Source organism: Lacerta agilis, chromosome 1, assembly GCF_009819535.1.
Source record: "Lacerta agilis isolate rLacAgi1 chromosome 1, rLacAgi1.pri, whole genome shotgun sequence".
Taxonomy (NCBI): domain Eukaryota; kingdom Metazoa; phylum Chordata; class Lepidosauria; order Squamata; family Lacertidae; genus Lacerta; species Lacerta agilis.
In genome coordinates, this window is record NC_046312.1 from 6,804,520 (window position 1) to 6,817,258 (window position 12,739).

General features: G+C 46.6%; 1 protein-coding gene across 9 annotated transcripts in view; it reads right to left on the reverse strand.

The window, feature by feature from the left end:
* Nucleotides 1–2,024: 2,024 nt before the first annotated feature.
* Nucleotides 2,025–12,739, reverse strand: part of KTN1 (kinectin 1) — a 102,845-nt gene continuing 92,130 nt past the window's right edge. For 4 of the 9 annotated variants that reach the window (XM_033169505.1, XM_033169418.1, XM_033169661.1 and 1 more), the window contains 7 exons: nucleotides 11,143–11,214; nucleotides 10,011–10,094; nucleotides 9,722–9,805; nucleotides 7,596–7,679; nucleotides 5,928–6,020; nucleotides 4,560–4,683; nucleotides 2,025–2,423 (listed from right to left, as the gene is read on the reverse strand). In XM_033169505.1, coding sequence (XP_033025396.1) covers nucleotides 2,416–2,423; nucleotides 4,560–4,683; nucleotides 5,928–6,020; nucleotides 7,596–7,679; nucleotides 9,722–9,805; nucleotides 10,011–10,094; nucleotides 11,143–11,214 — 549 coding nt within the window. In that variant the 3' untranslated portion in view covers nucleotides 2,025–2,415. Of the gene's footprint in view, nucleotides 2,573–4,559; nucleotides 4,685–5,927; nucleotides 6,021–7,595; nucleotides 7,680–9,721; nucleotides 9,806–10,010; nucleotides 10,095–11,142; nucleotides 11,215–12,739 lie in introns of all 9 variants that reach the window. The other 5 variants (XM_033169746.1, XM_033169585.1, XM_033169332.1 and 2 more) reach the window with 4 other exon arrangements.

Sequence of the window (12,739 nt, forward strand, 5' to 3'; positions counted from 1 at the left end):
CCCCCCGCAAAAATGGTTTTACGTTATTTCACATTTTCTTACAAAGGAATAATAACAAGTAATTAAAAAAAAACACTTTTATTTATATCCCACCCTCCCTAGCCAAAGTCGGGCTCAGGGTGGCTAACATCAGATACATAACATTGGTATAAAAATCAAACAATAATTAAATTACCTCCTAAAAACATCACAAAATCAAATTAAAGTCTAATTAGATGGCTTTCCAAAGGGTTAAGGTTGGGAACAGTGTGTTCTCTGAACTGAAATTTCAGTCTTCATGACAAAACAGCCAAGTGAACAGCTATTTTGGTGGAAGGGGGGTCAAGATATTAACCGATATGCATGAAATTTCATATATAGCTATATAATCCCTAGTATAGTAAGATAAGACCTTCGGAGCAGGCATTTTCAAAAAAAAATTTACAACAAAAAATTCAAAAAAAAATTGTTCCTTGATAATTTGTCGCCCCCTCCATTATGGAACCCTGGGCGGCCGGGCCCCCCACCCCACTTGCTACGCCCCTACGCCTAATGGTTATAATGAAGGTGCCAGGTGAACCTCCCTGGGGAGAGCATTCCATGAATGGGGAGCCACGTCGGAGAAGGCCTGTTCTTGTGTTGCCACCCTCTGGACCTCTCGTGAAGAATACAGTTCCCATCAGCCTTGACCTGTGAGCTAGAGGTGATGGGAGTAGTAGTCCAGAAACAGCTGGAGACCCAGGTTTGGGCAACCCTGGGTTAGATGGCTTTAGAAGAGGATTGAACAAACACATGGAGGATAAAGCTACATACATCTGGCTTCTAGTCATGAAGGCTGTGAATAGCCAGCACGACTCGGAACAGCAGCAGCTGAAGAAACACAAGAGGGCTGTTGCATTCATGTCCTGTTTGGCCATTCCAGATTTCGACATCTGGCTGGCCATTGGGGAAAAGATGCTGCGGAACTAAATAGGCCCTTTGGCTGATCCAGCAGAGCTGCTCCTGACGTTGTCATGGCATCAGCTTAACCAAGGTTCACTGCAAGTTTATTTGTGTGTCGAATAAACAATCACTTGTGTCGAGGGCTGACTTTCCATAGATCGCCGCAAGGTAGCTGCTCTGCTACATCCGAAACCTTGACCCAGAATCAGGTCGTATACAATTGGGTTTCCCACGAACCTGTGGTGCTCTCTGCACTCATCCATGGTTGGAGGCAGCAATGCTTCTGAATCCCAGCTGCTGGGAGCCACAGAAGAAGGGAGTTGTCTTGTGCACAGGGTCCTGCTTGATGGATTCCCAGAGGCATGTGGTTTGCCACTGTGAGAACTGGATGCTCTTCTAGATGGGTCACTGACCTGATCCAGAAGGGCTGTCTTCTGATGTTCTTATGCGCACTGCGACCTGGCAGATGCCAACTTCCTCCAGGAAATCCCAGACTGGTTGGACGCAGAGGAAAGGTGGGAGGAACCAGCTGGGGAATCGCCAAGGGAAGAAGGCTCAGAGCCAGGGGATTGGTGGTGGGACGGTGATGAGTGGTCAGAGGGAGAAGACTGGGACGGGGAGGTATCAGAAGCTGAAGAGGTAACAGGGCTGAGTGAGCATGGGAAGTCTGTGGTTCAAAGGAGAAGTCCAGATTCAGGGGCAGAAGCTGAAGCCGGAGAGAAGGCCAAGCGGCAGAGATGAGTCCAACTGGGGAAGAGGCACAGGTGTCTCCCCCTCTTGCTGCGACAAGCTCCGCTCCCCCTGGTTTCCCAGAACCAGCAGAGGAGTGAACAGGGCAGAGGTGAAGTTAGCTTCACAGAGGCACAGTCTCAGATTGCTTGGGGGAAACCCTGGAGAGGAGGAGACTTAGGCAGCTGTGGGGAGACAGAGACCTTCAGTCTCAGCAACTGCTTCATGGGGGCAAGACCTGCCGGAGATGAGTTGCTGTGCTCATTAGGCCTGACACCCCTGTACAGATTATGGTTTTGCTAATACAGGGTTAACTCCCTGTGAGATTTATTGCTGGCTCACTCCAGTCACAAATCAAACACACAACACTACAGTCTGAGTAATAAGCATCCCTTTATTCGCCGACACCATTACAAAAACTGATTACATTAGCAACCAAAAAAAGGGGGCAGGGGAGAGAAGGAGAGGGGAGGAGTGTTTAATTGAAGGTGGAAGTCAGAGGCTTCTACTCCCCGAAATCTAAGTAAAACAGTGTAGACTGTCAGTATTAAAACGTTACTGTTTGCTGCTGCTGCTGTTACCACGTCAGGTGGGTGTGTCTGAACAAGTTTTACTGAGCATAGTAAAGACAAGAGGTTACACGTTCACTGTAGGCTCCAGGAATGTAAAGCTCTAATTTATCCAAACTGTTTTGTTTATTTATTTATTATAAAACTAAACTCTGGAGGTGTCTGCAGAGTCTTCTTCTTCATCATCTTGTTTAAATCAGTAGTCTAACAAGGAGTAGAAAAGACAAAACTCTGTTCAGTGTTTGACGAAGTAGAAAGGGTTGTGAACACATAAATAAGGCTTTAATTTGGCAAAATATAAAATACAGTGCCTTCTGCTACCCCCAAATTAACGGTCTCCCCATGATTTCATTCTGCAAAAGAAGAAGAAACAAAAGAAAAGAATGGTAAGGTAAGGTAAGCCTGGGGGTTGCATGAGAAAGTAGCTATTTCAAAATACTTTTTTAAAAAATTGTTTTTATACACTGAAAAAGGGGTCCTACAACTTTAGGGCACAGTAGGGTTACATGTAATAGAAGAAAAATAAAGCGGGAAATGGCAGCCCAGGCTTTCACTGCGCCAGTTCATTAACAGTGGAACTCCTTCCCCAAACGTCTTCACTGTACAGCTTTCGCCATCTTATTTCGTTTATTTATTAAATTTATATTCCCACCCTTTCGCACAAAGGAACCCAGGGCAGCAAACACACAAACCGTAAAGCACCTAACCCCCCCCCCCCAAAAAATGCAATGCAGATGGGGACCTTGGAAAGGTCTCTACTTAAAAAGGCTTCTTGGAAGAGGAAGGTCTTTAGTAGGCACTGAAAAGCCAACAGAGGCAACACCATATTCTGAAGGAACACCTCCTTTTTGCAGCAGAGCTATTTCAGTTTGTGGGCCCTACCTCTTTGGTTGAATTTATACTGCTCTATTCCATATGAAACGGTTTTACTTGTTTTATAAATTGTTAATTATTGTATCTGCCTATTATCACGGTATATGGTACCGTTGTAACCCAGCCTGGAATCTTATGGTGAAGGGCAAAAAACCATCTTATTTATAAATGAAGAAATATCCAGAAGGCTTTGAAGTTTTTTAAAATAGGAATCAGGACTTTTTAAATAAGGGAGGGAAAAGGCACAATAAGCTCAAATTCAAAACCCGCTGAATATTCAGAGCTATCACACATTGGAAGTCAAAAGTGGTGTTTCAAAATTAAAACTTTTCTAAACACACTTTACTGTGTTTTTAATATTTTGCTGGGAGCTGCCCAGAGTGGCCGGGGCAACCCAGTCAGATGGGCTGCATGTTGTTGTTGTTGTTGTTGTTGTTGTTGTTGTTGTTGTTATCTTAAACAGCATATTCAGAAAACTAAAAATTCACAACCCCAGACTGTTGTGAACTGAACTATCAAAGCCACGTGTTTGCAAATGGAACTTAAAAGGAGAAGTTGTGTGATCCCAAGATCACAACAGGTGTGATCCTTCCTCGGAACTGATTTTGAGTCTATGGGAGCAGCCCACAAAAGTCTGAGCTGGGAAAGCCCTGTGGGATGTTCTGCCCAGAAGGGCGAGAGACACAAGCCACCGTTTTAACTGAGCAAGTAGCTCCTGCAAGCAAGTCAAGCTGCACAATGGGAAGCAGCCCGTCTCCCAGGACCCCTTGGCAGTTTAACTAGAGGAAGGAATTCTTTTCAATTCTATATAACTTGATCAGACTCAGGATATGGAGGCGCTTAGGCCTAGTCTACACGTGCAAAAAGAACAACATAGTTGAATTGTGAGGGGGTCAAGAGGACTGTACCACCATAAATATTCCTATATGTTAAAAAAGCACACACACAGAGCATTCTTCCTGAAAAGCTTTTCGCTTTAACAGATGGGAATGGTCTCAAACCTCTTTTTCTGGTGTGCTATTTTATATTAGGGAGCCTTTAACAATGGTTTCCCTCAACTGCAGCCCTGAGATGGTACATTCCACTCCATACCACTTCATTCTGCTGCCTGGTCTCCCAAAGCTCTTGTTTCAACCAGGGGACAGCCTGTCCCGTTTTGCCGCCTGAGGCGAAATGGAAAGTTGCCGCCCCCTGCTGCAGCCTTGCTTACCAGGGTTGTGCGGTGGCGACGGCTTCTGGCAAGGTCTCGTTGTATCTCGCAAGAGTTCCATGAAATCTCACAAAACCTCGCTGGAAGCTACCCCCGCCACAAAACCTCAGCAGCAACATCGGCAGGCGGGGGAACCACCCTGTGGTATTCCACCGCCCAAGGCAGCTGCTTCACTCCGCCTCATGGGTGGGCCGGCCCTGCTTTTTGCCTACCCCCAGGAAACGCAGGTGGTGACCCCCACCCTGGAACTCTCTTACCTAGTAGCTGGTAGTGTTCTTTTCCTTTCACAAGCAGTTGGCTGACTGACGCAAGCAGTTTCTTGAGATGGGCAACGTCCTGGCTCAGACTCATGGCTATGTTGAGGCTTTTATCGGGCCCTGCCTAGAGGGGAAAGGGGGGGAGAGAAAGCAGTTAGCAAAGAGGATTCGCGGTGGAAGGAACAGCTTGAGAGTGGGCAGGTGGGGAGATTTAACACTGAATTTTAAGAGTGCAGGGTAGGCAATCAGCCAGAGGCCGAAGGGGCTTGCCATGCCCAAGGCTGCGCCACTTAGACATCTCGTAACACGTAACGAAAGGGTGATGCCCCTCCTCTGGAACAGAACGAAGAGCAAGGCAGGCTGCCGGTCTCCCTTCTGTTCCCCAAGTGATCCCCAAGACACAGCAGGGCAAGGACGCTCTCAGGTCCACTGTACAAAAAATAAAATTAAAAATTAAAAAATCCCTCTGCACCGAGAACTAGCACGCCAGGGGAGAAGGATGGGATAGAACTGCTCTCCCCTAACATGCTACTATTCTATGTGTGTGGATTGCTTTATTTTTAATGGAGGGCCATTCGCTCCTGTAACCACCACCACCCCTGCAATCCAAAGTGGAACAGCCCAGATGCAGCAAGAAGTAGGCCTTGATGCAGAAGCCCCAGGGCAAAAGGCCCCTATGTTCCTTCATATTAGGTTCCGGCTTGGTATAATCTGCAACCAGGAGGGGAAAACTACCTTTGGTTGGAAATGAGTTGCGCCTGCCAATACGCAGCCGGCCTGCCACCTTCTGGTGGGACAGAGCAGCACTTGGCCTTCGTTCCATTCATCCAGAGTTGCAAACCACACACACACAAATACAAGGGGGGGGGGTGGGGGACACAACAGTGCTGCGTGCCGCATTCAGATCTCTGAAAGTGGCCCTCCAACAACCATGGGCCTCAACAGCCTGAGACAAACACACTGTGCTGGGCCACCCAGTCGTAAAGTGACGTGGAACGGGCTGGGACTAGGATTCCCCGTTAGCAGCCGTTCAAAAACAGAAAGTCGTCTGGGTCTCGATTGAGGAAGATGTGCGCCATTGTCTAGGCAGAGAGGAGTGCGAAGAGGCGCTCCGAGCCCATGGCTAATTGGCTCTGCACTTTTGCTTATCTGCTTAGCGAATATTACGTCTTCCAGGATCTCTGCAAAAGTGCAGTGCAGGCAGGACCATATGGAGCCGGATTAAGCAACAATTCATTACGGCTGGTAGCCAAATACAGCCGTTTGGCCACACACACACATATACACACACCAACGAAGCTGCTGCTGAAGGATTCTGGTAATGCCTGCGCATCATATGGCGTTTTATGTGCCCAAGGTAACACTCACCGTCTGTGAGGAGACGTCACTGTTCTCAATCACATTGGTGTCCCCTGCAGCTTTTCCTATTTCCCTTTCTAGAGTAATGAGCGATTCCTGGGCCTTAAGGGAGAAGCAGCAGAGGAAATACTTTTGAGTATTATTGTGCGTTTCGTTTAGGAATTGCTTCCTGTTGTTAGGTGCCCCAAAACGATTAACAATATAATGAAAGCATCTAAAATACAGATACACATATAAAAGCACTGTGTGTGTGTGTGTGTGTGTGTGTGTATAGACAAGAACAGCACGTACATAAGATCAGCTCAATTCAACACGGACACCAACTGCGATAAAGACCTCCGTGCGGAAGGCTTGTTGAAATAGTAAAACACCAGATATCCCTGTGAGCTACTAAGGTTGGGAAACAGAGAATTTTTCAGGTAAGGGTGAAAAAACCAGAATGCTGATGACTGTTTTTGTGGGGTGGGGTATTTGAAAATATGAAGCATGGATGCAACAGATGTGCTTCCAAACACAGGCGTCATGTGGGCTCGCTTAAATCAGGAATCCAGGAGTGGCTATGGCTCCCTCTTGAGCATCCCTGGACAAGCACTTTCTGTGAGACACAATCTCACGAGCTGCACAAATACAGGGTGATGCACGTGTCCATCTGGGCATCTGATAGGGATGTGCTCTAGGCGATGCTTTTGCCCTTCTTCACAAATGCTCTCGAGGCAGCCAAAGAAGTAAGCAAAATGGCATCACAAGCAGCCTAAGATCACAGCAGCCAGATAAACCCATAAACAGCCAGAGATTAAAAAGTCTTTGCCTGGTGCTGGAAAGACAGAGGCGGTGGCTCCACAACACAGTCTTACAGTCACATCCTGCCTAATTTCTGAAAGTAAGGTACACACCAGATAAGCATTTCATGACACAGAAAGTTTGACATGGCAGAAGGGATAAAACAGGGCTTTAAAAATAAGCACAATGACTTTTAATTAGAATGGAATGGAATGGAATTATCCAGTAGCCAGACCCTTCTTAGGTTCAAGTGCTTTAGAACCATATCATTGCAGAGTTGGAAGGGACCCCAAGGATCATCTAGTCCAACCCCCTGCAATGCAGGAATATGCAGCTGTCCATACGAGGATCGAACCTGCAACCTTGGCGTTATCAGCACCATGCTCTAACCAACTGAGCTAATTGTTCTCGGGGAAACAGATCTGGGGCTAGGGAAGCTGTCGGAGAACAGGTGAGCTATGTTCCCAACAGCCCGTCTCTTGTTCATAGCCTCGAAGCAGCATTTTGGAAAGGCTTTTCCGAATAGCCTTAAAAAGGAAGCCCCACAGGAAACACACTGCGACAGCGTAGCCTAGAGGTTGGCAAAGGATAGATAACTGTGACCGGGACTTCTCTGTCTGCGAGGGTGAGCCATAACTGGCACAGTAACTTAAGCTAGAGCAGTGGTTCTCAACCCTGGGTCGCCAGATGTTTTTGGCCTATAACTCCCATCAACCCTAGCTAGCAAGACTAGTGGTCAGGGATGATGGGAGTTGTAGCCCAACAACATCTGGGGACCCAAGGTTGAGAACCACGGAGCTAGAGGAAATCACTGTGTGACACAGGCTGCAGCTGGGCCTCAAGCAACAAAGCACTGTATCTTTGATCACCCCTAGACCACTTAGACCAATTCCTTACCTTAGGCAAGTCAACTGCTAGTTTCTGCCTCTCGCTCTGATCAGTTTTGAGTTTGGATAAAGTCTCGTTCAACTGGGTTTTCAGCTGCAACAGATAAGACAAAGCCAGTTGAGCGCATCCCTCTTGGGTTAGAGCAAGGGAATAAGAGGTGGCTACAAGTATAAACACACACACACACATGAGAAGGAAGAGTGAAGATTAGTCATCAAACATGTACTACAAGGAGAGTTGGGCAGCAAAGGGAGTCCATCTGCAAGACAGATGAAAAAGAACTACTACAGAAAGCTACAGGTGACTATAGAGGTTAGAATCAGTGAGAAAATTCTAAATGGATATAGTTACAGGTGGGTAGCCGTGTTGGTCTGCCATAGTCGAAACAAAATAGAAAATTCTTTCCAGTAGCACCTTAGAGACCAACTGAGTTTGTTCTTGGTATGAGCTTTCGTGTGCATGCACACGAAAGCTCATACCAAGAACAAACTCAGTTGGTCTCTAAGGTGCTACTGGAAAGAATTTTCTACTTTGTTCCTAAATGGATATTTTATCCAAGCCTCACCAGCCTTATCAGGGCATTTGCACAAAGCTTTTCACAAGCGAGTATCTGCTCTACAGATCAGTTCCAATCATCATCAGTGTTAAACCAAAACATCTGGAAGCCACCAGGTTGGGAACAGCTAGTTAAAAGACCTGAGGAACAGCAAGTGGACTAAAGCCACTGACACACAGCCTCTCTCCCACACAGGCCAACCCTCTGAGCTAGCCAGAACTTCTGATATCTTCATAATTTTACTCACGTGCATCCAAAATAGCTTGTTCTCATCAAAAAAAGCAGTACCACAAAAAGATTGTAATAATTAGGTAAAGGGACCCCTGAACATTAGGTCCAGTCGTGTCCGACTCTGGGGTTGCGGCACTCATCTCGCATTACTGGCCGAGGGAGCCAGCGTACAGCTTTCGGGTCATGTGGCCAGCATGACTAAGCCGCTTCTGGCGAACCAGAGCAGCGCACGGAAACGCCGTTTACCTTCCCGCCAGAGCGGTACCTATTTATCTACTTGCACTTTTGACATGCTTTCGAACTGCTAGGTGGGCAGGAGCTGGGACCGAGCAACGGGAGCTACCCCATCACGGGGATTCGAACCGTCGACCTTCTGATCAGCAAGGCCTAGGCTCTGTGGTTTAACCCACAGCGCCACCCGCGTCCCAATTAAGGTAATAATTAAGTACTTGGTAATTTTCAGAGTTTTTCAAATATGAGACCTAATACAGGTTTTTGCATGTGGAGAGACATAAAGGTGAAACCACCTTCACCCAAGAATGACAGGATGGGCGGAAGTCACCGTTTGTAATGACGTTTTCCTATTCAACGTGATCCTCGGTGATGCTCAAACTTTCGTTCTGGGTTCTGGAAAACTCACAGCGACCCAGCTGGAGGCAGTTCAGCTTGAGAGTTAGTTATATGAATAAATTCCATAATGCCAGAAGCTTCAGCAAAGCAAGGCTGGTCTGGTTTCTTTTCTATGCCCAACAGGCAGTGGCTCATACGAACAGTATGAGACTGACCCGTCTCTGTCTGGGGCACCTAGCGCTTCCCTCTCCTTCCTTTAAGAATGTATATTGCACTCAAAGGGCAGAAAGAGTACTCTTTCCTCAGGCCAGTAGGCTACATTATGCCACATTCTGTGCCCCTTGCCTCCTTTAACCTCTCTGTATGCAAATACAAACACCGTCCAGTTTCACCTTCCAGAAACTGGGACCTCCTTCAAGGGAAAAAGGTGCAGTCTAAAAGCAGACACTCCGGTTCCCGTCTCGCAGCTCCACCTAGCACCGAATTGAGGTGAAGCAGCGCTTTCCACACCTGTATAGCCAAGACCCTCTGCGTTCCGAGAAAGCAGGCTTCTGAATTCACAAACCATCGAAAACGCTAAGGCTTTAAGCAAAAAGGGCCAGAGGGAGCAGCAAACACACTTAATGTTGTTATTAAGAGGCAGGGAAAGGGCTGTAAAAGTGGTTGAAGCAGACAAAGTCTGAGCTCGGAGTGGTTAGCAGACAAGACAGGATTCAGAAAGGTTCCCTCCGCTTTGGAGTAAGCTGTATTCAGCGGAGGAGGAGGACAGGCCTCTTACCAAATTTAACTCTTCATTCTGCCTTACTGCTTCAGAATATGAGTCATCAAGTTTTTTCTGCAATTCAGTCAACAGATCTTTGAGCTGAAATGAAGTTTTCAGAGGCTTTAAGATGCATCTCCTTCTGCCACCACCCCCTTTCCCCCCTGTTCTGGCTCCGTGGTTAGAAGTCACAGACACAGCAAACGCCCCTGAGGGGAACGAGCATTTCGTCCTTGGGACAACCAGAGCCATGCGTTGAGTGCAACAGAGAGCAAAAACAACTGCTGCATTTGGACAGGCAGCTTACCTCCCGGACTTCTGAAACATACGTGGATCGCTCTATTTCTGCCTTCTCCAGTTCATGTTCCAGATGTTCTCGTTCCTTTTTAAGCTGCAAAAAAAGGGCAAAGAAGTCATGAAGCTACTAAGGTGTCTGCTCTGCTTCCAGACATTTTCATTTGTTACCACCAAGCTGAAAGCCATTCTTCCAGTGCTAACCATAAACTACATTAATCACCAGCTTCACCAATTCCTGAAATGCTAGTCAGATTTCATACCCTGATCTGACCTATCTTTCAGTAATGTCCTTGGTGGCTCAGTGGGTATGAATTGAAAAACCCAGCCATGGCAACTTAAAACTGGGGTATTTAGCAACTAGCATTTATATCGGGGTGGCCAACTCCTAAGAGACTGTGATCTACTTACAGAGTTAAAAACCGGCAGTGATCTACCCCTTTTGGGGGGGGGGGTTCAGGTCAAAGTTGTTCAGCTTTTTTTGGGGAGGAGGAAGCCCCGTTTTTAAAGCATTCAGGTCAAATTTGTTGTTGAGCTTTTTTTAGGAAGAAGGAAATCCCTGTTTTTGGGTGGTGCAGGGCAAAAAAATCGAGCTTTTCTTAGGGGAGCCAAAGTTGTTGAGCTTCTTTGGGGGAGCCAGTGATCTACCAGTGATCTACCACAGATGTCCAGTGATCTACTGGTAGATCACGATCTACCTGTTGGACGTGCCTGGTTTATATCATAATGGCTACATTTAAAAGTTCTGGACAAAACGGCTGCAATTTAATCTGCAGCTGGGGGGTGACTAGCCCATGGCCAGTATGGAAAGATTTGGCTTCCCGCTCCCAAAACTTGTCATTTTAAAAATTAGCTTTTAAATAAAAATATATTGACCACTCCTATGGGTCCCCTGTTGTGACAACGCCCCTGCCCCAACTCCAGATGCCGTGTGAAACGGTGGTTTAGGCAATCTTTGGCAAAGACAGGTGCATGAGGCGAGGGAGAGGTCAGGGCAAGGAGAGCCATGTGGGCACATTGCTCATTCCAAGTCCACTGTTTCTCCAACTGGGATCATTATGTCTGAACTGGGCCAGTTTTACACAAACACCCCAAGAAGGTTTGGGATAAAGTAACGCTTCATGTACAGATTAAACGAAACATACAGAATCAACTTCTTTGACTTCTTCCTTTAATCTTTCTACCGCCTGCTCCAAAGGAGCGACCGATGAGCGCATCTGCAATCAGACAAAATATAAACACTATTATTATTATTAAAATGACACAAATGTCTTACTCTTCGAGACTGTGAAATGGATGATCAGGGGCTGCTGATTTCGCTAGACTCCAACTGGCTTCAGGTTGTTGTGGTTGTTCACAATTACTGTTATGAGAAAAGCTTCCTTTTGTCTGTTCTGAAACTCCTTCCAATCAATTCTGCCAAGCAACACAGAGTTCCTACGCTACAGGAGAGGGAGAAGTTTCTCCATTTACACTCAGCAAATTGCGAATAATTAGATGGCCTCCCATGCTATTGTTAAAAGCTTTGTTGCAAAGATTTGTCTGTGCAAAGGTTTTCACTTGTGCAGTAGCACTCTCTCTCTCCCCCTCTCTCCCCCCAACCCTTTGCAGCATATGGGGGAAGGAGGAGGGAAGCCCCAAGTGGAAATCCTTGCACTGACAGGAAGCGACCATTGGCTACTACCCGTAGTTTTTCATTTCTTTGGCCTTTGTGACCCATAAAGGTCTCTACCAATGTTATGTGTAGCACTCTGAACACCAGAGAGGGCCAACAAACCTCCTTCATCTAGGTGGCAAAGACAGCTCCCATCCGTGAACCAGAGATTACTAAACCCAGATCATTTAACTCCACGGAAGGTGGAGATGCAGCAGCAGATGGTCTTTCCTAGTTAACAATGAAGTGCTGTTGGTCTCCTGCTGCCAGAGGGTGGGGCTTCCCAGGCATTGCCCCCATTTGCATCAAGTCTGCTTCAGTAAGCACTTGCTGGATGCATAATCTGAATCATTTTAAAAGAGATTAATTTATTTTGATGAAAGCAAAGGAAAGCCACAGAAGTACAACACTGGTGGCGCGTTTTTTTTCCTTTTTAAAAACAGGATTAAGCCCCTTGATATTACTTCGAGAATGTGCTGCTATTTTTATACACGATCACAGATTTGCCAGCTAGTGTACAAAAGGCTGATTAATTCAGTATGCTGTTTTCAGGAGGCATGACTGATCCATGCTTGTAACTAACTCGGGCCATAGACTGAATATGTGAGGCTCCTCAAATCAGAACATTCAGCCCCTCCAGCCTGGAACTGTCTCCTCTAGCTGGGAACAGAAGCCTCACACACAGTCCTGATAAGACTTGGGCTCTAGCATAGGATCTTGAGGTGACAGGGACTAAACCTTGAACCGTTCACATGCAAAGCATGTTCTCTGCATCTAAGGCAGGCCTGGGGAACCTTTGGCCCTCCAGATGTTGCTGAACTACAATTCCACCACCCCTGTCAAGCATGGCCCGTGGCCAGGGAAAATGGGAGTTGCAGTTCAGCAACATCTGGAGGGCCAAGGTTTCCCCACACCTGATCTAAGGAACGCCTTCCCTGCCTCCACTGGTGGAAAGAACCACAAGCCATTGTTTTGATTCCAATATAATGACATGCTGTGAGCATCCTCAGTGAACTTGCCTCAAGCTGCTGATCCCTTAGGGTATCTACATATAATAGAAACACACATAAAAAGGAAAACTAGAGACC